General features: G+C 34.0%; 2 protein-coding genes across 3 annotated transcripts; one reads left to right on the top strand and one right to left on the bottom strand.

Annotated features, from left to right (window-relative positions):
- Window positions 1-42: 42 nt before the first annotated feature.
- Window positions 43-5419, top strand: LOC106056150 (ADP-ribosylation factor-like protein 6-interacting protein 4). Its single transcript, XM_013212749.2, has 6 exons — window positions 43-141; window positions 588-872; window positions 1801-1982; window positions 2756-2876; window positions 3438-3507; window positions 4609-5419. The coding sequence occupies exons 2-6, from the start codon at window positions 601-603 to the stop codon at window positions 4660-4662; spliced, it is 699 nt and encodes a 232-aa protein (XP_013068203.2). The 5' UTR covers window positions 43-141; window positions 588-600; the 3' UTR covers window positions 4663-5419.
- Window positions 5420-5508: 89 nt separating this feature from the next.
- LOC106056151 (uncharacterized) lies at window positions 5509-24009 on the bottom strand. 2 transcript variants are annotated; one of them, XM_013212750.2, is made up of 9 exons: window positions 23753-24009; window positions 21895-22027; window positions 19894-19968; window positions 19596-19637; window positions 16453-16564; window positions 13332-13542; window positions 12817-12939; window positions 12406-12567; window positions 5509-9978 (listed from the first exon to the last, which is right to left on the bottom strand). In XM_013212750.2, exons 1-9 carry the CDS (start codon window positions 23847-23849, stop codon window positions 8387-8389), a joined length of 2547 nt encoding a protein of 848 aa, XP_013068204.2. In that variant the 5' UTR covers window positions 23850-24009; the 3' UTR covers window positions 5509-8386. The 2 variants fall into 2 exon arrangements, with proteins under 2 accessions (XP_013068204.2, XP_013068205.2); XM_013212751.2 differs by lacking the exon at window positions 19596-19637.
- Window positions 24010-25763: the final 1754 nt, after the last annotated feature.

Genomic DNA, 25763 nt, shown 5'->3' with positions numbered 1-25763 from the left:
ATTTTATAGGTATGTGAAATAAATAAATAAATAAAACATCTTCGGCTTTTTACGTAAATTCGAAAACCGGAAATTTACATTCGTGAACGAAAACTTCAAAGAAAAAAAAAACAATATGGTAAAAACAGTAACATAAGATCTGTAAGTCTGTAAATCTAGGTATAGATCTAGATAGATTCTATATCTAGACTAGATATAGATTAGGGCTAGGGTCTTTACCTTAACTTATCCCTTTGCCTTAGGCTTAGGCCTTAGTCTGAGTGTTGTGGCCTATAAAACTAATGAAAGATAAGATTCGTCGAGCGTCGAGTCCATTCCTCTCTCAACCCCAAGCCCAAGTCTCTCAGACTCAATTCATTCTAATCTAGAAACTTTTGCCTTAGACTGGCTTATTGAGTAATTGGGATGTCACATTGAATAATGATTGAACTAAAAAATCAATTTTGAAAGCTTACAGTTTCAGTATTTTTTACTTTACCAGTAACCAATCATTTGAATCATGTACAAGTATTATTGAGTTACATACTAACATAGTTTCTGTTCAGGTACACAAGATTAAACAACTAAACTATTTTGTAATTTAACAGGCTCACATAAAAAATGGATGAAGCATTACACTTGAGAAAATCTAGACCGAAATCTAAAAATAGATCAAGTAAAAAACGCAGACATTCTTCATCATGTGATAGCTCCAGCTCAGACTCAAACTCTGAGGATGAAAGTAGCACAAGTACATCATCAAGATCTAGTTCAGAATCTTCACCACATCGTTCAAAGAAAAGGAAAAAGTCACATTCAAAATCCAAGAAGGATTCTAGTTCTAGTGCCAAAAAAATTAGGCGATCTTCTAAATCAAAGAAAAGGAAGAAAAGGTGCATGTAATTATTATTGTATGATCTTTGATAATCCCTAGATTCTAGATGTTTGCTGGAGCACCATTTTTTCATTTTCACAGCATCTTGCCTTCTCTTTTTGACTCAGCAATGGTAAAGCCATTTCAGTCCTTGAGTTCATCCACCAATCTGTATTTATTCTTTTTTTCTTTCTCCTGGTATTGTATTTTGTAGGATTGTTTTTCATAGGTAGTTAAATCTCGTTAGTCCATACTTTCCAAACTTTATTTAGATTTGTTTTAAGCAAACTATCATTTTCATTTATTGTTTTATACTATTATTGTTATTATTATTACTTTTGTATTGCAAATCTTCCTTGCTCCTGCAGCAATGCTTTGGTCCAACCTTTTTTGTGGACATATGGGGATACAGGGTATATGGGAAAAGTTTTTTTTTGCGGACATATCTTTGTGTCTTTCTAATTATTTTACTAGGTTATATTTTTTGTATTTGTAAATTATAGTTCAGTGTTTTAGGTGTTATGGCTTCTTAGCATTTTAGTCTTTTATTCTGAGGTGATTTAGTGATTATACTCATGGTATTACCGTTGTTCATTTTCATTCATTCATTTTAAGCGTAGTTTTTTTAACTTTACACTTACTTTGTTGTTGTTTTTTACCCTTCTTTGTAATACTTTGTCCTCCTTGTTGTTCAGGCAGGTGTCTGGTAAAGCTACTTTCAAGTAATCAGATGTTTATGCCATTTAACCATGCGTCCCATGCTCATGTACAAATGTACATATTTCATAGTTCATATCAATGAAATCTTAGTGGCTTAAGTATTGTCAATCGTATTGACATTTACGCAGTGTAACTACATGGGTGATACTTGCACATATTTTATTTTTTTAGCCTTTTTTTTTTAGTCAATGTTTATATCTAAAATTTTATTTTTAAAAAAAAACTAGATCAAGATCATCATCTTCGTCATCTTCCTCGTCTGAATCAACATCTCGAAAGAAAAAACTGAAGAAGAAGAAGAAACAGAAAAAGAAAAAACACACCAAAACTAAAAGTGACAAGACAAAAGCTTCTAAAGTGACTTCTTTTCCTGATGCTGGGAAGATTCAACAACCACCAGTAGAAGACGGTATATTATATTACTTTAATTAGCTTAATGAACCTAAATGTATATATTCAACCCAAATTAATTGTTGACTGTTTAAGTGCCTTAATTACAGTTAAATAAATTTCTATAAACAGATCAATATGAATATAAAATCAAAAACCTTAATGTGCCCCATTTTTTTTTTTAGTTTTAATATTTCTATTTAAAAATTTTTGTTAATATTTAAGTTGAATGATATAGATATTTTTCCCTGTTGTCACTAGTTATAGCAGTAAAAATAATTTTTACCTATGGTGAGTTCTTGTACAAATGTACAGTATCATACAAGAATAGACTATTTAATATTGTTTAATAGTATGCTATTACGCATTTTTTTTCTATTTATTTTCTTAAAATATTCGTATTTAATTTTTAAACAAAGAAGTATGCTTTTAGAGGACTACATATAGATCTATACTGTAGGTCAAGTGTTTATCATATTTATTTTTCAAAATTATTTTTCATGGTTTAAAAATGGTATAAATGTATTTGCACACAAACAAAAGGATTTGCTTTTCAGAAAAATAAAAATTAGCCATTGCTGCTATATGAAGGAAATGGTGAAATAAGGTTTTGAATATCACTAGTGATCTAAACGTGAGATTTACACAAAGCAAAATAAGTTGCTGCTGCTGAAAAGGAAATCGCTTTTATTAAAAACTTTTTTTTTTTAATTTTGAATTTGATACTGTTCTCCTATTGGCCCAATTAAATTTGTTGTTCTAATACTAGTGTCCATCCTTTGTTTTGCCAAGTTCCATCTGGACGCAAGGCAGGTCCTAAACCTCGTGTCATGAAACCCATGACCAAAGAAGAGTGGGACAAGCAACAGAGTGTCATTCGAAGGGTTGTGGATGAGGAAACGGGAAGAGAGAGGTCAGTTTTAAAAATTGATGGTTAAAGCCGAGCATTTTTTTTGTTGCATGCTAATGTTATAATAGCTGCCTGGTTATGTGGTATACTCTTCAGACTATCATCTCAATGGTCCCAATTTCAAACCCTTCTCGCTTCCACCTCCTGCTAGCCTGTAGATTTGAATTAGAACATAATAATCTTCATTAATATTTTCTAAGCTATTAATAAAATTGAAAGCAAAAATTTAGTAAGGTATTAGATTAAATTAATTAATTAATATAGTAATTTTACAAAGATAAAAACATATATACATTTAAATTTTATATTTTAAAATTGAAGCATTGTTTCTAGGAAATATCTGTGCTATAAGCTACGTTACCCATACTAGTCTAAGGTTGTTTTTATTTTTATGATATTCTAAGTGTGCACTGTTAAAAAAAAAGTGGAACATTGATAATAAGATAAGAAAAAGTATTACAACAATTAAAAAAAAAAAAGCAATATTCTAAAGTTTAATATACTACTGGGGAACTAGGAAGTAGCTTTTTAGTCTAAATAAGATTTATGAAACTTTATTTTCAGGTTAATTAAAGGTGATGGTGAAATTCTTGAAGAAATTGTTAGTCGAAGCAGACACAATGAAATCAATAAGGTATTTTTTGTGTGTGTTTTATTTCTTTATTCCTTTCTCTATCATATGCTCACTTATCTTGAGTTCCCCACAGTGTCATAACTGTGAAGAGAAAATCTGAATGTCTAACTACTAGTTTACGCACATTTATTTTCAATGCTCAACAAGAAATAGGATTTTTTTTTTCAAAACTTCATCAGAATACATTTCAATATACTTGTAAGCTTCTATGAAAAGAAATTGATATTCTATAATTCTCTAGGAATAACCCTGGGAGCTTTCAATACTATAGCAATAACCCTTGGATCTAAGCTCTCTTCCTTCTGTAAGAAACAGTTTTGAAAACAATCAACAAGAGAGTTCAATGAAATTGTGAATACTTTTCTACAAATCCATTACCCTAGTAACCAATAGAGTTTATAAATAGTGTACATGGATGAATTATCTGAATTATATTACCCTCACAAGATTGCATACCGTACTTATTAAATGGCCCAATAGATAAAAACTTGAACAGTTTATTGCCACAGAGCAGAAAGGGAAGCTCTAGAACTAGCAGCTACTACTTTATAAAGTTGCTGATAGAATGACTTGTTTATCTTGTTGTTTCACAACCTGCCTTGAGGAATATCTGTTATGCACGTCTTATGAAACTAGTATAAAAAAGAGAGTCAATTTTCATTTGTTTGATTTATTTGTTTTGTTTAATTTGTTTTACTACTTTGGCCTAAAATCTATTTTTGCAACTGAAGATATATTCAAGCAATGACAACTCTATAGATGTTTAATTACAAAAAAAAATACTAAAACGATGCCATCAAGTTCTCATTGAAAACATTATCCCAAATGTCTATTTTGGGAAAGAAATTCCTATGAAAAAAATTGAAAATATTTGAAAGAAAAGTTCATTAATAGTAATAAACTATGACAGAGAATAATACTGTATCACTTTAAAATAAAATATTTGGAAACTCATTTATAATTGTATTTGTAATGTATAGCCAACAAGAGGTTTATAGGTTTAAATTTTACTTAGATTGCCAGCAAAAATGAAATGGTTGTTTACATTTTTCCCCTCAATAAATCCAATTGAACTTAAACTTGTTTTGTTTTTCTCTCCAGATGGCAACTAAAGGAGATGGAGACTTCTATGCAAAACGCATGGGCCTGATGTAATGGTTTGTTAAAAGTTTGTTGCTGACAAGATCATTAGACTACATCACAATGTTGTACACACTGTAACAGTCTGAATTGGTCATCTCAAGAAATCCTTTGCTTTCTTTTTTCTATTTACACTAAATGTGGTGTATGGACTTTCTGTCAAATTTTTTTTTTTTTAGTTTTTGTGGTAGATATTTTCCATCTCTTGGCAACAAAATGAGTTTTCAAAATAATAATAATTAGGTTTTGGGATTGGATTATGGTTGCATAAATATAATTTTTTATTTTTTTTTTGGTTGAGCTTGTTATTTATCCTGGTTTAATACATAGAATCAAACAGCATCTTAATTTTCTCTAAGCTTCTTCATGGTGCTCTAAAACTTGACATTCAATTTAGCATTATATTTTACTGGACAGCATAATGTAGACATTTATCTTATAATTTGTTTTACTTTTTATTTGGTCTTTGTTTTACTATTGGTCTCTCTAACCAGGTCTCTTGACCTTATCTCCTTTATTTATTTTATTTGGACTTGGGTCCATCTATGCCTAGTTATTTTTAAATGGTGAGAGAACAAATGTCAGAATATCACTGCTTTGATATGGTTAATTATGTGTTAATTGTTTCATATCTTATGCTATAAAGTTGACAGTTATGTATGTATATGTTCATGTGACACTTTTATTCTAATGCTTATTATTTTTAATAAGTCCATGATTTTAGGTACAGAAAATGTTCTTGTCAATTAATAAATCATTTTAAGCAATCTAATCTGTTTTAAGACTATATTTTAATTTAAATCTTGACTTTCTGAGATGTTTGTCTGTAAACATCCCCACAATATAAAATTGAGAACTATATCTGAATAACACAAAATTGGTGGAATATTTTGACATTTATTGTCGATTGTCAATTATTTGTCTCAGATTGAATACAAAAAAAAAAGGTAAATAAATAAAAGATTAAAATAAAAACAAACATTTGTATGTACACTGAGTGATGAGAAACAGAAACATGATATCACAGTAGAAAAAAAAAGTGTTTAACTGTCACAAGTAACATCATGATACTGGACAGACACACACACAGACATCATGATACTGGGCAGACACACACAGACATGATATTGGACATACACAGAATCCAAGAAGAACAGGTTAGCAACCAATACACTCAAAATGGTGACCCAATGTCACTAAAGCTATACCTAGTGTAGAATGTGAACCTTCAAGAATTATCAACATCCATTCTGACTTTGTGTTTACACTGATACACACACACACAAAAACATTCATTCAAACAGTCTTACACTGCTGTAGTTATAAACACAGTATCTATTCAAAATGTATTACAATTTACATATATGTGAATCAATCAATATTCAAACATATTTGTAATAAATAATTCTGCTAGGACATACACATAAAAAACAAGCGGAAGCTTTTTTGTTGTTGTTTTGATAATTTTTTTTTCTCACCAAAAAAAGTTAGTCCTAAATTAAATCTTTTTTTTTTGTATTAACTTAAGGTTTGCACTAAGTTATATGCTACTAAAACTTTGTATGGATATTAAAATCCCTTTTAATCATTTTTTTTAATTTTCACAAGTCATTTTCAATTATCACAATTAGTCAAAAAGTTGTTAGTTTGACATCAAAGACTTACACTTCATGTGTTAGTTTTTTATGGTGTTGAAAAACTAGTTAGCTCCTAACTAGTGAGAATAAATAAGACAAGATCACAAGATTTGTACAGACTTCAAATTATCTACAACATTTATACAAGTAACTTTCCATCAACAAAAACGATAGTCCAATACAAATATTATTAAAGAAATATATTGACTCCTATTATGTTGTATGCTGACATGGTGTGAAGAACAGACACATGCTAGCAAAAGCAAACTTGAACACATTTCAACAGACAGATATTAGTAAACACATTTCAACAGACAAAACCAATTATGTGGTGTCTAAACGTAATGTTAGTATGGATATCACTGAACATAGATGAAATGGTAAAATTCCCTATCTCCAGATCAACAAGTTCAAAAAGCTATTAAAGGTACCTATTCAATTGATAGCATTGTTAGACTGAATTTCCTTTTATTTCTTTTAGTATTAGTTTTACATTGCATATATTACTGTACTGATATTTGGATAGCTTGGTGTTAAAGAGAAACATTAACTTCAAACTGAAATTGCTTTCCAGTAAAAAATATAAAAGTTTTCTACTGCTTCTATGTTGTGGTAAGGAAGAAGCATATAAAAATGAGGTCAATGATTTTTTTTTAATTATTTTTACTACAAAAGTAGTGCAACATGACTAGACCAACTTCAAATGTAACAATTGCTTTAAAGTGTTATCAATAAGAATATTTCTTAACAAAAGCTTGTTATGTTTTCAATTGAAGCCATGATTTTTAAAATTGAATGTTGGTTTCTGACCCTGTATTAAGTGGATTTTTTTAAATACTAGATCTAGATGCCTTTAATAATTGAAAGTCTCAAGCAATGCACTATGCCAGACAGCTATTTGTCAACATGTTGAAAAAACAAAATGCGTAGAAGATGCCAAAGAATACCCAAAACAAACAAAAAAGTGCAGGCTCAGAACCAGAAAATATTTCCAGAGCTCAAGAGTGAAAACAAATTTATAATGAAAAAAAAAAATCATTAAAAAATTTTTCAGGTCTGAAAAACATGAAATATGTCAAATAAATAGCTTTAGAGGTTAACTTCAGTACTCAGTACTGTTACGTAAAAAAAAAGTTCAATATGTTTTTCTAAGAGGTGCAATACATAATGAAAAAAAAAATCTTTGAAAACTGCACAAATTTTAAACAAACATTTTGCTTGCAAATTCAGAAAGAGTTTAGAAGGCCAATGACACATTCATAGGTTGAATCTAATATCAAGTCAAACCACCTATAATGCATGAAAAACAAAACTATGAATGCTGCCAGCATTTAAATATTACCAAAATAATCCACCAGCAGCAGATGTTGCATTATTATCTTTTATGCCTAATGATATATTTTTTTAAAAGAAAATCAGATTGCTAAGGAGATCTTATAGCTTACAGACATTTCTTCAAAAAGAAGACAATTACACCCTAGAAATTATCCTTATAAAATAGAAAAGTAGACAATTACAATCATACTCTTTGATCATTTGCTGAAACACCAATGACATAAATTAACAGATGTTGATCTGATTAAAAGAGAGATTACTCGATAATCTATAAATAGTATTAGTACTCCTACATTGGAGTAAGCAAAGAAACGCGTACCAACATGTTAATTGTAGTGTTTGATATTTAATACAAGTGTATGTCGCTCACTGTTGACCAGTGAAAATTTTCCTTTAAAAAAAGATGTTTGCAAGGTCATTTACTATTGTGATTGTTAGTATAAATTTTAGTGTGGAACTTTTGAAACAAAACTATAAACTTTATCTATAACATTAAGGCAACTATTTAATTAAATAGTACACTCCTGTATTGCTTACTAGCAGTGTAAGCAATACTAACTTGAAGCCAACCTAAAAGCATTGGAAACTCTATTCTCATACACATGAAACAATCTAAAGCCCAGCTCTGCACATGAAAATATATACTTGATACCATAATGTCTAAGTGTGAAGGAACAAATAGTCTGAGATAGATTCCTAGACTGACAACGATATTAAAAAAAAACAAAAAAAGCTAATTAAGACTATTAACTTATACCCAATTAGTTTCATAAAATATTTGTAGAAGAAGGACCAGTTGAACTACTTGTTGATCCACTGGCTGTAGTGACATTAAAATTTGTTGCTGGTGTTGTCATGACAACTATCGGTTGGCTGAGAAGATGATGCTGGCGTGGACCCTGAACTTGAACATGCTGGGTGGGGATCAAATTTTGGAGAAGCGCCACTTGGCCTGAATTGCCCAGTTGCACCATGGTGGGCATCATTGCAGTTTGGCCATTGGCTAGTGAAGCTGCCATTACAGTATTGGGGGCAAAAGGAGTGAAAAACCTGAGCTGGGGAGCTGGAGACAAGTTAGTCCCTGACCCTGTGCCCAGCTGACCATTACTTAAAGATAGCGGTAACAAGGTTGGTGTCAAAGTCATAGTTTTTAAAGAATTATCTTGTAATGTTATAGTGGACGTTGATGCAGATGATAAGGGCACCGCAGTATGCTGGGAATTGGAGGTCAGGTTTAGAGAAGAATTGGGTTTTAAATCAATCACATTCTTGTTTAGATAAGGGGACGGAGCTGCCAGTAGTGTAGCTATCCTTGCATTGTTATTGGACAGTGACACAGATGTTTGCTGATTGACTTCCGTCTTGTTGTTGGTAGTAAAGATCAAGTTAGTCCCCAACTGCTGAATTGGGCTGCTAAAAAGTGAGGTAACTGTTGACGATGGTGTGCCAGCATTTGAAGCTTGTGAAGCCGAGGTCATGGAAATGTGTGTCTGCCCTAATGAAACTACTGGAGAGACTACAGCATTAATTGGGATGCTTCTGATGAAGGAAGCCAAAGAAACAGGAATCACAGTAGATAATAGCTTGGATGACAACCCCCCATCAACAGGCTGGGCCAGGGATGCTAGAGATTGCATGGTAAGTGTTCCAGTGTTGTTTCCAACAGTGCTCTTCCCAAGATAGTTGATGCCTTGTAGGTCAGTACTGAGTGGCGCTGTAAGGATTTTGGAGACAGTAGTCTGTGAACTTTCTAGCTTTTTTACCTCTGGCACTTTGACTGAACTGGCTTGGGCTGGTTGTACCAGAGGTTGAGAGTTGAGAATCGCAGCTGTTCTTGGTGAACTGGCAGATAAAGGATTGTGCTGCACTGCAGACAACAATGAAGTACTGACAGGCTGCAAGGTTGAACTAATAGCCATTGCAACAGTGGATGAAGATGGGTGAGCCACACTGCTACTATCTGCAACTTTCCTTCGCTTGGAGCTGGACTGTGTGGCATTAGGGGGATCTTTGAGAAGCAGAGACTGTGCTGAGCTAGCTAAACTGCTGGTGTTGGCTAACATACTCAAGGCTTCTGTTGCTTGCTGAAGAGGCTGGCTGATAATCTGGTTCCCCTGAGAAGCTGAAGTCATCTGGCTTACAGAAGGTTGGCCAGTGGCTAGCACTAGCTCAGAAGATGACAACACATGTTTTTGGGCAGATAATAGTGGTTGGGTCAAATTTGGCGGGGCTGATTTTAATCCAGAGGCCAAGCGTGTACTGATATTTGGATAGCTTGATGTTAAAGAGCTAGCTGGTTTTCCCTGACCTTTAGTTCCAGTAGCAGTTGGGAGAACCTTGTCTTGTGACAATGATTTGCCTGTTAGGATAAGAATCAAACAATTTCATAAAAATAGATTATATTCCAATAAGTTAATATAGATATGAAGTTTATAACTAAAAAAACTAAGAAAAAAAAAGTAGCTGTCGTACTTTAACATAACACAACCCATGTTACATCTTAAGCTTTATTAAACGGAATGATAAATAACTACACACATAGTAAAGATCACGACAAGAAATATGGTCAGTACACAGTCTAACAAATGTAAACAAACACTAAGGGTGACAATCAAATAAACAAATTCATGACAGTAGTACTGGTTGTTAATAATAAACATAAACTGACACACTGGGCACTGTCATCATCATCTGAGATGAAATGAAAAAGTGGTTTCCAGATCAGGCAGTTCTCGTATAGTTTTTGTTCTATAAGAAGGCTTTGAGGCCTCTTGATATAGTATGCAGCTTTGAAGGACATGGTCAGCATTCTCTGGTAATGTTCCACAAGGGCTCAACAAAAAGGCTAAGATGGAATCTAGGAGTCAGTCATGTAGATCGGGTCTCAAACAAGGAAATCTTATGCCGAACTGGGAGTTGACCACTTAGTGAGGTTGTGACAGAGCGTTGAATGAGGTTTGCAGGACATGTTCTCCAACAAAATGAAATATACACACCAAGAGTTGCAATGACATGGAGGCCAATACAAGGAATGCACAAACAAGGGATGTTCTCGTATAACTTGGTGCCACACTTTCATGGAGGATCTCAGAACAGTGGACACCAGGTGGGAAGAGGCAATGACATGGAGGCCAATACAAGGAACGCACAAACAAGGGATGTTCTCGTATAACTTGCTGCCACACTTTCATGGAGGATCTCAGAACAGTGGACACCAGGTGGGAAGAGGCAATGACATGGAGGCCAATACAAGGAAAGCGCAAACAAGGGATGTTCTCGTATAACTTGGTGCCACACTTTCATGGAGGATCTCAGAACAGTGGACACCAAGTGGGAAGAGGCAATGACATGGAGGCCAATACAAGGAAAGCGCAAACAAGGGATGTTCTCGTATAACTTGGTGCCACACTTTCATGGAGGATCTCAGAACAGTGGACACCAATTGGGAAGAGGCAATGACATGGAGGCCAATACAAGGAAAGCGCAAACAAGGGATGTTCTCGTATAACTTGGTGCCACACTTTCATGGAGGATCTCAGAACAGTGGACACCAGATGGGAAGAGGCTTCAGACATTGCCAAAGACAGTTCTTGTGGAGACAGTTTGCCGCCCAATGCGCCAAATGGTGCGGAAGGATCTAAGTCTCTAAGCCACTTTATCCCAAAATTCATCCCTTTTAGTAAAAACATGCAAGTTCAAGTGAGTGATGATTAACTAGTTAAAACCTCCACTGTGAACAAAGTGTCATTCATCAGAACATAGATAATGAATTTTTCAATTCTCAACCTTTAAAATTATTTCTTTGTCTTGAAATTGTGCCAGTGCCAGTGATATTATGTTAATTGTACTTCAGATACTGCTGAATGAACTGGAACTAAACTTTGAAATGGCACTTTGGCCAGCAGAAATTGTATTTTGTTATAGGTTTAGTTTTATCAGGGATTTCCTTTTGAGCGACGCGACTTTAAATAGAACTTTATTTGGACGGAAGTAGAATGATGGGATATCACGACGCTTAGTTAACGAACTCACTCTTATGGCGTAGCAAGACATGAACTTATTAGAACTGTGACATTTGGACTGTGCCCTATTATTTTGTATTAAATTCTTTTTTCAAGTTCTAGAAGTCTTATCAAGTTATTTCATTAATATGTATGTGTGTTCGGACCACAATCCAGATTGTGAGTTAATAATAATTATTTAGACTAGTTCTAAATCTACTAGAGTCTACATCATTCAAGAATCAAGTAATCTACATTTCTACATATTATAAATCACACACATAACAATTTAATTTTTTTTTTACTTCAAAATAATATAAGTACTGGCCGTTCCATAAAGGTAGTAATGATAAATTCAAATACAGATTGCAGCCTATGTTTATTAAGTTTTATTGCAATTAGTAACATACCCTTAACATTTCAAATAGGTAAAGCCTCTAATGCCTATAATCTAAAGGAAATAAATTTATGGACAAGGTTGAATAATGAAATTTGAGGGCTGAAATATTTCAACATCTAGAATTAGGAAGGTTAACAAAAAAAAATCAGTGCCTGACAGTTCCTAATTGATGAGAGTGGCTTACAAGAAATAACAGGTCAGTCTATTTAAGCATTGACATACTTTGGCTTACTTTTTATCTGCTTGTAAATAATTTGAAATCTGACTTGTTGTCTGGAATGAATAGTGAGCTGTATTGTGTTCATGAATGTGAAAGAGATCACAAAAGGTCACTGTGTTAAATACAACAAGAACAAGAAACCAAGAGGCTCTCCATGACCTTTACCTTGAGTGGCCACAGAGAGTTGATTCTTCTTCCTCTGCTCCAGCATGTGCTTTAGAGCAAGGGAGGATGAGGAGACTGTAGAGGACTTGTTCAGGCTAGGCATCGGCTGCGACACCGTAGAGGCTACTTGATTTGTTGTTGCCACATCTAATGACTTTGAACCTGGCAAAGTTTATATAATCTTCATTATTCACTTTGGAATCCATAGCCCCTGAACAAATTATATGCAGACTTAGGTTTTTAATTTAAGTTTCTTTCACCCGGGTCATTTAGTGAATGGGTTTAAAAAGGTAGTTAGCTTTTACTTTTAAAACATTTAAACAAATCAAAACCCTATTAAATGTCAACTTGAACATTAGCTTGCACTGGCATCTCTTAAATAATACCCTAATTATATATGCAATCCCTTACCATAGCTGATAGCAGCTCTAGGTCCTAACTTTCGTTTCCGTGACCCTTCAACCTTAGCCTCAGAAACAAAACATTTTGCTGGCTGAGAAGACTTTCTGTCATCATCACTAAACTCTGGACCTTCTGATGATAATCATAAAAGACTATTTAGTAAGACTTTTTGTATCTGTTATCTATAATATCTGATGATTCAATAGAGTAGCTCAAAATGTGATTGAACAAGATACATGTCCACTTTAACAACATATCTCCAACTCCATAAACATTGGTGGTTGTTTATTGACATGCAAACTATTATAAAAGAATGCTAATTATTCTGTGGTGCACTTATCACATGATTTCTCAAGCAGTGCAGAGTAGTTTGCAGCTTCAAAGCTTTAGGTTCTATGCTTAGATCCTAAGAGTCTTTAGCACATAACCTACATGGTTAAACTAACTTCTTGCAAACTCAAACTACTTCCAATTACAATCTAAATTGAACTGACCACTATAATATTTATGGCTTAGTGACCTACCTGAGGCAGTAGTTGTAGAGTCAGAGGTGTGTCCGTCATCCTCCTCAGGTACATGCTGGGCTCTCATCACTTTTAGGAAGGCATCAGCCAGTCTCTGCTGCTCCTCAGAGCATTTATTTAACTCCACATCATACTTTTTCTTCAGTTCACATTTCTTGTTAGCCAGGGTTTGAATCTCTCTTTCCTGTTCCACATCTTTCTTCTTCAAGTTCTACAAAGCAACAAACAAGGAGATCATTGACCTGAACTATTATATTCTGTAGATTTAAAAAGGAATTTCTACATAGGCTCAGGAGGCACAGCGGCTGAGTGGTAAAGCGCTTGGCGTCCAAACCGGGGGTCCCTGGTTGGAATCCTAGGATTTTTTATTTCGGGATCTTTGGGCGCCTCTGAGTCCACCCAGCTCTAATGGGTACCTGACATTAGTTGGGGAAAAGTAAAGGCAGTTGTTCATTGTTCTGGCCATATGACACCCTCGTTAACCGTAGGCCACAGAAACAGATGACCTTTACATCATCTGCCCTATAGACCACAAGGTCTAAAAGGGGAACTTTACATAGGCTCAGCTGCAACCTGCATATAATGCAACATTTAACTCATGTGTACTGGTGTTCAAAGCCAAACTCAAGCTGAGTTGTGTTTGCTAAACACCAAAAGGCAGCACAGAGCTCCAATCAGATATGTAGCAATTTTTCACTATCCAGTCATAATAAGCTCCAGACACTGCAGGGTAGCTGGCCGGGCAGGCAAAAGTATACTTTTATGTATAAATTGGATGTGATTTAATTAATGATTGTTATGGTATACATGTGTTTAAATGTATTAAATTGAATATTTTTGTATAACCTTACAGATTTAATAAAATAAAACACTGTGCTTTAAAATATAGGAATATACACCAAACATATATTATTACAAATACAATTAATATTAATAAATACTTTACTTTCCCCTACTAAAATCAGGTGCTCATTAGAGTTGGGTGGACTAAGGGGGCATCTAAAAACCCAGAAGTTCAAAATCTCAGTATGTACTAGGATTTGAACTGGTATATAATAGTCCATGAATTGTTGTAGTCCAGTGATGTTTTTATGTCGCTATGAAAAAAAAAAAAATTGCTTTGTGGTTGAGGTACGTGTTAATCACTATCAAAAAAGATTTCAGTTTTTTAAAAAGTAGATTTTGATTTCAAATAACTTTTCTTTTTAACAATGGCTACATTTAGTCTTCTCAAAAAGTAGGCCTACTAGTTTAGTTGTTGTTTTAATCTATCTTATCTTATATAATATAGACATTACTTCAAAAAAAGAAGATAATTACGTCCTATGTGTCATGCATTCAGTCATGCATATTAACCAATGACTTAAATTCTGCGTCACTGGTTTTCCTGGCTAGCTCAGGCAACCCATTCCATGCTCTAATAGCACTAGGGAAGAAGGAGTATTTGTACAAATTTGTCCTAGCATATGAGATGAGGAATGTGCCTTTATCTTTGTGTCTGAGTATTTTATTAAATTTTGTTTTTGTATTTGAAGATTATGGTTCAGTGTTTTATGTATAATTGCTACTTTACTTTTGAGTCTTCTGTCCTGAAGGCTTTCTAAATTTAAGCAAGGCTTAAAAATTAAAACGAGGTTCTTGTTTGGCACACGGCCTTATATTGTATAGATCTTCAATCAGATTACGATAGATAACTAAGACTATTCATGCTTAAAATATGTTCAGAGTTATAACAAATGTACAACTAGTATAGATCTACTTTTCGTTATACAAAAGTGTGATTTTTAAATTATTTTTTTTATACATTCCTAAAATAAACATGAACCAAGGTAATCTAGTTCCTGTTATTGATAAGTAGATTGGCAGCCTCAGCCACAATAAGGTAGATCGACAGAGACCCTCTTTTTTAATGATGTTTTATCATACAAAATCTCATTGACTACTGTTGGGGGAGGGGACGATTTATGTGAACCAGCTAAGTGCATGTTAGACACAATCTTTTAAATATTTTATTTTTTAATTTTTGACTTTAGTTGTTGCTATTACTATTGAGAGAACCACATACACACGTCCGTTATTCAAATCTTGCTAATGTCGTAGCTATATTTAGATAATTATTATAACTATTTAAAAGAGGTCTGTTGCTTGGACGAAATTGATTGCTAAAACGTTTAGAAGGATTACTTAATTAGAAAATCTCAGTGACATTGTTATCACGCAAGATAATGTGTATGTTTGTGTACTTCTATCTCCAATGGCCTAATTAGGTTAATTCATGTGACACACATTAGGGTAAGGTAGGGTAAAATACAACAACTTGATCTTGACCTATAACCTATATTTATATTATTATAATTAAATCTAAATACCGATAGATTTTTTTTATCATAGGTTTGTGATTAATTCTACAATCTAAACCCAATGTCAGATTAACTACATATGCTTTAAAAAAATAACAAAAATACTATAGTTTATCAATTTAAACTCTATTTACAAAAAAAAAATATTTGAAACTAGATCTTGAATACAAGGAATAATTTAACATTGTTGCACGTCCAGTGTAAAATTCTCAAAAAGGAAACCATACGATTTAGAAGAATGTAGGTCAACATGGCTGGCTAATAAATATTCATGATGTGTTCATGGGATGCGATGAAAACCCGCCCACCGCGCGTTGATTTACTTAGCCTAGTCTAGACTAGACGGTTTATTTTGATCACTTGTCACGTGGCAACTGCCGACTTATTTTCGTCTGTGCCAACCACGGCGGAGAGGTGAGAGAGAGAGTTGTCTCCAGATCTTTATTGAAAAGTAAACAATTGCTGTTAGTAAGTTAATACCGGGTACATAGAAACAGATCTAGATCTATATGGCATTCAGTGAAGACTTAAGAGATAACATCTTGACTACGGCAAAAAAAGAATGGAAGAATGCTTAGCTAGTAGGCTAATTAATTTTTAATGAGGCATATTTAATATTTATACTTTTTTTTTTAAAGGTGACAATCGAACCAAATGGAAATAAGCACACCATACCAATCACATTTATTAATGTTTGTAAAGTTAGAAGATTTTAGGGCCATTGCTGTTTTTGAAAACCCTATTATGGCGACTAGAAATACCTTAATATGCTTGATTGCTCCTTGCAGAATGGACTGCGTGGCTACCCGTTTATTTTCAAGAGATGGAACGCACTGCTGCAGAATGTTAAAACATTCCCTGAGTTGTCTGCGCCTGGCACGAAAAAAAAAGACGCTCTTAAAATTTTTGAAAAAAAAAAAAAATCTTTCAAATGGTTTAAATTTAAAAAAAAAAAACGAAACAAATTCTAAAGGTCGATTATGACAAGAAACCAGTCACAAATGACAAGAAACCAGTCACAAATGACAAGAAACCAGTCACAAATGACAAGAAACCAGTCACAAATGACAAGAAACCAGTCACAAATGACAAGAAACCAGTCACAAATGACAAGAAACCAGTCACAAATGACAAGAAACCAGTCACAAATGACAAGAAACCAGTCACAAATGACAAGAAACCAGTCACAAATGACAAGAAACCAGTCACAAATGACAAGAAACCAGTCACAAATGACAAGAAACCAGTCACAAATGACAAGAAACCAGTCACAAATGACAAGAAACCAGTCACAAATGACAAGAAACCAGTCACAAATGACAAGAAACCAGTCACAAATGACAAGAAACCAGTCACAAATGACAAGAAACCAGTCACAAATGACAAGAAACCAGTCACAAATGACAAGAAACCAGTCACAAATGACAAGAAACCAGTCACAAATGACAAGAAACCAGTCACAAATGACAAGAAACCAGTCACAAATGACAAGAAACCAGTCACAAATGACAAGAAACCAGTCACAAATGACAAGAAACCAGTCACAAATGACAAGAAACCAGTCACAAATGACAAGAAACCAGTCACAAATGACAACAACAACACAAAGTCTTTCATTCCCTTGGAAAGTATAAAAAACTTGTTAACAATTTCCTCCAAACGCAAAATATAATCAAATATTGAAATAATTTTGAGTATTCAATGAAACTTGTTAACAATTTCCTCCAAACGCAAAATATAATCAAATATTGAAATAATTTTGAGTATTCAATGAAACTTGTTAACAATTTCCTCCAAACGCAAAATATAATCAAATATTGAAATAATTTTGAGTATTCAATGAAACTTGTTAACAATTTCCTCCAAACGCAAAATATAATCAAATATTGAAATAATTTTGAGTATTCAATGAAACTTGTTAACAATTTCCTCCAAACGCAAAATATAATCAAATATTGAAATAATTTTGAGTATTCAATGAAACTTGTTAACAATTTCCTCCAAACGCAAAATATAATCAAATATTGAAATAATTTTGAGTATTCAATGAAACTTGTTAACAATTTCCTCCAAACGCAAAATATAATCAAATATTGAAATAATTTTGAGTATTCAATGAAACTTGTTAACAATTTCCTCCAAACGCAAAATATAATCAAATATTGAAATAATTTTGAGTATTCAATGAAACTTGTTAACAATTTCCTCCAAACGCAAAATATAATCAAATATTGAAATAATTTTGAGTATTCAATGAAACTTGTTAACAATTTCCTCCAAACGCAAAATATAATCAAATATTGAAATAATTTTGAGTAATCAATGAAACCTGTTAAGCCCCGCCCCTTGCCCTAATATTATCAAGGTCTGTATAGTTCTCTCCTCATCCCTTCCACAGACCTGTCGAATCATCTGCTGCAAATACTTCTCAAAGTTTGATCAGACTTAAATCGATTTAAAGCAAATGTAATGGATACACTGAGAATTCATTTCTAAACAAGTCTTGCTCATTCACAGCCGCAAGTGGAAGTCACATTGAAAGTATATTCATTGTCATTTTTTTTTAAATGTGCAATCTTAGTGTGAAATGAAACCAAAGTGTGGCGGCGGGTAAAAGCAAGTTGACTGTAGTAGTGAATGGATCACAACTTTAGAGTCCAGCTACGTTTTCTCCCACTTTGAGTCCAACTCTCGGGTCTACACTGACCAAGTTTCTCGTAGCTCATCATCTCCTGGTATTGTAACAATCCCACCCCACCGTGACCCAAACTTTTAAAAATAAATTTTGTTCTTATTGATTTTTTTTTTAAAATCGAACTTTAAATAAACCGTGATACTGGAGTGGAGAATGTTTCATTGTTTGTGTGTGTGTGTGTCATGTGACCTGCATAAGTTCTTGATGTCTTTTATACTTCCCAGTGTACGCAGTCTATAAACACTATGTAAACAAATCACATCAGAGTACAATTTCATTCTTAGCTCTTTGAGTCAGCCTGTTGGTGCGATTTAACGAGTTTTCATCTCACACACACACACGTCTGTGGTAACATTATTACATGGTTTGAAAATCTGAGCTCACACTAGTTTGAAGATGTTACAAAACAAATCAACAGGTTGACGGGCAAGAAAGCCACTTTAAAAGCATTAGTGAAGACCTTGAAAGATTCGGTTCTTGATTTAGCATCTTTTCGCAGATTAATATATTTCTCTCGTCTCTTTTTTAAAAATCTTTTCATACAACTAAAAATCGCATTTATCATAAGAAAAAAGGCCACACCAAACTAACCAATCATCTAGACCAGTGATGCCCAAAATACGGTCCATCCGGCCCGCCGAAACGTCGGCACAAAATACAGAAATTCCCCCCCCCCCCCCCCCCAAATAAAAAAAATGTTCAAAATGTATCTTTACCTACTTTAAGGCCGTCAACTATTTCTAATGGATTACTAACAAGGCATTTAACATTTGTACGTTCATGAAATAGAACTATAGCATCTACTAGGAAAAGTGAACGGATCTTTCCTTTTGTAGCACATCATACCATTGCTAGCCAACATGTTTGTTTTTATAAAGAAAGTCTGAGGCTGTTTAAAAAAAAACAAAAACAAGAACAACAAACTATAAACAGAACTTACGTCGTTTGTGAAGTGTAAAGAGAAAATTCAAATCTCCCAATACTTCAATGTAAGTACTAGATCCTCGGGTTTGAAATAAAATAGTTTCAGGTCAATTTCATTACGTTTTTGTATCTTTTCCATCATGTGGCCCGCGACACTAGTGTTGGAAATTAAAATGGCCCGCAGATTGAATTAGGTTGGGCATCACTGATCTAGACGACAATCTGAGCCCCGCCCATTCCCATTAGTATCAGCCAACAACTAGACTAAGACTATTGTTATCTAACCTATTTTTCTCCAACTGGTTATGGACTTCTCTTGTCCCTGCTCTGTAGAGGAAAATACAAACAAGTACGCCACATCAGATACCATTCTATACAAACACACAAGTGGTTAGGCTAATTACCATGTTAAATGAATGGTCAAATTGAAATATGTTTCCCAGAAGAAAAAAAAGGTTAACGAAATACTTTTAATTACAAAAATGATAATTTTGTTTTATTAATCAATCAATTAATTTTACGTTGGTATTCACACAAGTGAAAGCACACTGAAGGCATTAAAAGAGAAGGGGGTGCTACTTACGCCATTAAGGGCTGATACGGTTGTCTGTTTGGCTGACTCTCATGTCGTTTGGTCGCACTGCGCAAGCTTGACTTTCTGTCACCAGACACAATAATTGCATAAACTTTTATTTTAAACTTAAAGTTTAACTTTCTACAAATTCCACCCCCCCCCCTCCTACTACCATTATGTTGAAGTGGTGAAAGGAAAGGGGGGGGGGGGTGACTAGTTCAACAACAAATGAACTTGTAATAAATGGGAAATGTTCAATAGAACTCGACACTCAAAAACAATGACAAACTATGAAGTTTTAGACAAACAAATTAACCTAGGATTCTTATAACTTAACTCTACAAAACAAAAAAGGTCAACAATTAAGACTGAATGCATTTCCAGTAGTAGCGCCAGTTGCGATGACACTAGACTCTAAGGTCAGTGATAAACAATGTATTTGAACTGAAATGAAGATCGGTCACTTGTGAGTGACCGCAGTAGTAGCGGTACGCTGAGACAATGATGGTTGCCAGGTCGAAGTTTATGTGCTCGACGATCCCAGGTCCGAACCCTGCCCACCGCCACCCTCTTATGACTTATGCAGCAGCCAAGATGTAGTTCTCAATTGCCTCTAGAGAAGGTCATTTCTAAATGTGTGGTACGTAGGTCATTTCTAAATGTGTGGTACGTAGGACATTTCTAAATGTGTGGTACGTAGGTCATTTCTAAATGTGTAGAACGCAGGTCCTTTCTAAATGTGTGGTACGTAGGTCATTTCTAAATGTGTTGTACGTAGGTCATTTCTAAATGTGTAGAACGCAGGTCCTTTCTAAACGTGTGGTACGTAGGTCATTTCTAAATGTGTTGTACGTAGGTCCTTTCTAAATGTGTAGTACGTGGGTCATTTCTAAATGTGTTGTACGTAGGTCATTTCTAAATGTGTTGTACGTAGGTCATTTCTAAATGTGTAGAACGCAGGTCCTTTCTAAATGTGTAGTACGTGGGTCATTTCTAAATGTGTAGTACGTAGGTCATTTCTAAATGTCTAGTACCTGGGTCATTTCTAAATGTGTAGTACGTGGGTCATTTCTAAATGTGTTGTACGTAGGTCATTTCTAAATGTGTAGTACGTAGGTCCTTTCTAAATGTGTACTAAGTAGGTCATTTCTAAATGTGTAGAACGTAGGTCTTTTTTAATGTGTAGTAAGTAGGTCATTTTTAAATGTGTAGAACGTAGGTAATTTCTAAATGTGTAGTACGTAGGTCATTTCTTAATGTGTAGTACGTAGGTTATTTTTAAATGTGTAGTACGTAGGTCATTTTTAAATGTGTAGAACGTAGGTCATTTTTAAATGTGTAGTACGTAGGTCATTTTTAAATGTGTAGTACGTAGGTCATTTTTAAATGTGTAGTACGTAGGTCATTTTTAAATGTGTAGAACGTAGGTCATTTTTAAATGTGTAGTACGTAGGTCATTTTTAAATGTGTAGTACGTAGGTCATTTTTAAATGTGTAGTACGTAGGTCATTTTTAAATATGTAGTACGTAGGTCATTTCTAAATGTGCACCACGTAAGTCTTTTCTAAATGTTTAGTGCGATGAAAGCTTTGACAACACTTTGACATTTTCAAGAAAAGTAGTGCGAGTTTGTAGCACAGAACGTCCACTAAATACTCCCAACCATTTCTACAAATAGTCCCAAACCAAAGTGCGACCGTTTACACAATAGAGAGAAGTCTTTCCAGACCAGCGAACAAACTACTATTTAAACCCTATGCCCTGCTATGTATTGAAAAAATATTTCAAAATATGAGCACTCAAATTAAGTACGACTGTGTTAAGTTCATAAATCTTAACCTACCGAATAACCCGACCCGAATCGTTTTTTTTTTTTGTAAGTTAAGTGTTAGTCTTAGTCCAGTACTATATGAAGGAATGTATAAAGTCTTTCATAAATAGCATAGTGTCTATTTGTTTTCACGACAAGAACCTTGCCAAACTAGTGTTGATATAGACTAGTGAACATACCCGCCCATCCTTTGAGTATGTTGGGAAGAACTGTCCTCTTCACTGGTGCCAACTTCATTTTCACCAAAAAAAGAGTCATGCGAGTTGTCACTGTTCTCGTCCTTTGGTTTGGCATATTGGTGAAAATGTGTGCCTGCAAAAATTCACCCCTAGTTGTAAGCATTATTCAAAATTCTATACAAATCAGATTTCAGACAAAAAGACAAAATAATATGCATCTGAAAGGATTGGTATGCGCCTCCAATTTTCAAAATTGTACACAAGCAAATGATACATTGCTTTTTACAAAGCTGTCTGTCTGGTAAAAGTATGTAGCCTACAAGTTATTCTCCATCCAAATATGCTCAGATGTGTCCTAAAAATCCAAAGATTCTCAAATATGCCGTAACATGCAAACATTCTTAAATGTGCCCTAAATAGTTACAAATGTGTCTTAAATCACCCAAAGTATTCTCGAATGTGCCCTTAATAGTCAAAATATTTCCAAATGTGCCTTAAATAACCCAAACTATTCTCAAACGGGTCACATTATATCTTATGACTGATTTGTTGTAACTGTCAAACCTTAAATAAAATTATGTGCATAATAAAATTAAGTGCATACTTTACAGCTAAAAAATTAATATACCGAACTATACGATATAGCAGGTGTATCTTCCCCCCCCCCCCTCCGAATCTTCAATGAAGATCTCGACGCGCATCAGAAAAAGCGAAAATGTTATAAGTTATATAGGAAATGTTGCGTATCGCTTGCTTAGCTTAATAGAATGTTCTGTCTTTTTTACCCTATGAAAAATAAATATTCCGATTTTCACGTAGGCTTATACTATAGAATAGATACCTAGATCTAGAGATGACTTAAGTAGAACTAATACAGTAATAGGTTTTTATTGTTTTTTTTTTTTTTTGGTCAAATTTGTTCAACCTACGCAAGTGTAATTCCCTAGTCCATTATAGTTGGGCCTAGAACAAAAGGTGGTGGGCTGTTTATTGCAGACAAAAATCAAAGAGAAAATCTATAGGTCCACTCTTGTCGCACGTTTTTATGTTTTGTCATATCAAGTTTGATGATATTTACTTGTAGCAAGTCTACTATGTATATTAGATTGACTAGTATAACAAATCAGATGGTATTTTCATGTATTCATTAGACATAATTTTGAAGCTTCCCCTCTTATTTTTCCCAGTTGATCATTAACTGTGACTAACGGTAGAGAATCTAGATCTATCTACATTTTGACCTAGATTTATAAGCCTACAGGTTCTCTATATTTTTTTCCAACCCGTCGTTAGTTACTTTGCCAACCCCCTCTTACAATTTTCAAAGGGAAAGTTTTTAAGTAGAGTTGACCTATTGACAGGGGAAATTTTTTTTTGGGGGGGGGGGATGACCCCAACTAATCTTTCTTCCCCCACACATAGTAAACATCGATCATCCGGAATCCTATCAATAATAGTAGATTAGTATTTAGACTTAGACTCAAATCTAGAGTCTATATTTATAGTAAGTTTAAAAAAGATCTAATCTAGGTATATTATACACATAAAATAATATAAGCTAGCCAACAGATATCTACTTAGGCATTATCTTAACTAGACTGACTGGACTACTGGGAGTGGGACTGGAGTCAGAATAGCACTAGCTAGAGTCTATATAAATTATAAAGTAAAGGCTGTATTAGCGATCCACTCTTTGACATTACGAAGGGGCCGGAAAGGGAAAAAATGTTTGTAAAGACCAAGAGCTGTGATTATAGATCTACATTTAATACAATGTTTTCTTTTAAATGATTGCGTTCACTGAACAGACTTAAAACAAGGTCATTAAAAACAGCAATGTCCCCATGTGCTAACTCACCACGTGTGGATTTGGGCGTAACACGTTCGGCACCGACGTCCGAATCTCCCAGCTCAAGAACTTTGGCTGCTTGAAGGAGTAGATCCATTAGAATCATGTATTTAGGCACATACAATATATTTCTATCAAATGAAGCAATGAAAAACAATATCCTATCCAAAAAGCGTCAATTATATTGTATTATTTTTGTTTTAAAAATAATAGTGCTGTTTCTAAAACATGGCGGTTTCTGTCCTCACAACCAAAACAACGCATGCACTATCGGTAACACGTGTCTCGTGATTGACAGGCTTGTTTTGCTTTTCGACCAATGGAATTTTAGTTTTAAAACGTTATCAAAGTCATGTGATCAAGCTATGTAATCCGCAATGAAAAATAGTACAGTGCTTTAAACTATCATTTTCATAGAAATACATAATTGATTTATTTAAAACGTTTCGAATAAATAAGAAAATATATATCCAAATGACTCTTTATTTAAACAAATTAATACATTTTTCTTCCGCCTCTTTCATTATATTTTATTTGGCTTATTATGGTGCTAACATATCTTGTCCTTGACCCTAATCAGGTCAACAAGCACGTGAATAATATTGAATTACTTTTAGTGCTCATAGTTTAATGCTTTATTATTATTTTTTTTTTTTTTAGAATGTTTAAAAATGATACGAAATTTCTTTTACATTAATCGTCACGCCATTACTTCTACAGTATTTAGATCTAATTCCAGTAACACATTCGAGTACATTGATTTGTTTTATAAAACAAGTCGGGGGCGTGACAAATGCTAATTATATTCTATTGGAAAGGTGACGAGATTGACCTTAACCGTAATGCCAATTTGGCATTTTTTCCCACCTGGTTACTTTATAAAATCACACTTCTTACTTTAAAAAAAATAAGTAGATTTAAGATTATAAAGTCTATTTTAACTATTTAAAAAAAATATAAATAGGTTTATATTAGATATTTATTCATAAGAGATCCCTATTGAAAAGTAACCTTGCGATTTAATAATATCTATTAATTCTGCTTCCCAAACCCAATTAGGTCTAGGTCTATTAATACCTGCAAAACATTTCTTTCGTAACTTTAAGCTTACAGGCGTCCTTGTAAAATGTAATTTTGTATATATGTATTTTGTGTGTGTGTATGTGTTAAAAACGAACTAATAATCATTCTCTGTCACTGCCAGGGTCGAGCTTCGTGAGAAACGAAATTCATTGTAGTCCCTTTATGTGTACAATGAGGAATTTTCTGATGATGTGGCAGGTCTGTTGCAGTAGTGCCTAGGCTACCACCATTTGACAGACAACTAGAATCGTCTTAGGGGTGTTACGGGCCAGTTGTCATTAGGCCTATTATTATTTATTATGTGAAAAACTAACTAATATTCATTATCTAGCACTGCCAGAGTCGAGCTTCGTTAGAGAGAAACAAAATTCATGGTAGTCCCTTTAACAGTGAGAAATTTTCTGGGTGATGTGGCAGGTCTGCAGCAGTACCGCCCTCTGACAGGCAACAAGAATCTTCTTTGAATGTATCAGTGAGGCCAGCAAATTGTCATTATCCGCTCTGTTGACATAACAATGTTAACATTTTCGGCATTTGTCAACAACATTGAGGTTTAGGAGATGCTTCTGTTATTGTTATGTGAAAAACGAACCAATTTTCATTCCCATCTTTTTAGTTGAGTGTGACAGAAGCCAAATCCTGTCAAGTTGTATTGTATCCGTACATTTTCAATAAGTCGTTCCAGAGCAGGGATTACATTTTACAAGTAATAGCTTTTCATATTACATGGCCTTACTCAATTCACGTAGGCCTACTACTCAGGCTTTCTTATGGACCCTAATTGGTCTTGGGCTCATTAACATTGAACCCGCCACAACTATCATGTCGTAATTTCCTAGTGGCCGGCCATTATTAGGAATTTTCACGAGATACATCTCATTTTTATTACATTCTTTCAACTTTACCTATCCCTTAGTCTGTTTGACCGTTGGGGCAC

This window comes from Biomphalaria glabrata, chromosome 12, assembly GCF_947242115.1.
Source record: "Biomphalaria glabrata chromosome 12, xgBioGlab47.1, whole genome shotgun sequence".
NCBI classification, from domain to species: Eukaryota; Metazoa; Mollusca; class Gastropoda; family Planorbidae; genus Biomphalaria; species Biomphalaria glabrata.
Note: the sequence above shows the minus strand (reverse complement) of the source record. Positions and strands in the feature narration are given on the sequence as shown.

Excerpts from the sequence above, each read along its gene's own strand:
- LOC106056150 (XM_013212749.2), top strand. The coding sequence starts at position 601 with ATGGATGAAGCATTACACTTGAGAAAATCTAGACCGAAATCTAAAAAT. Across the intron at positions 1,983-2,755 it reads ACAACCACCAGTAGAAGACG|TTCCATCTGGACGCAAGGCA; the intron begins GTATATTATATT and ends TGTTTTGCCAAG. Across the intron at positions 2,877-3,437 it reads GAGGAAACGGGAAGAGAGAG|GTTAATTAAAGGTGATGGTG; the intron begins GTCAGTTTTAAA and ends CTTTATTTTCAG.
- LOC106056151 (XM_013212750.2), bottom strand. The coding sequence starts at position 23,849 with ATGATTCTAATGGATCTACTCCTTCAAGCAGCCAAAGTTCTTGAGCTG. Across the intron at positions 19,969-21,894 it reads CATACTCAAAGGATGGGCGG|AAAGTCAAGCTTGCGCAGTG; the intron begins GTATGTTCACTA and ends GTCTGGTGACAG. Across the intron at positions 12,940-13,331 it reads CTCTACAACTACTGCCTCAG|AAGGTCCAGAGTTTAGTGAT; the intron begins GTAGGTCACTAA and ends GATTATCATCAG.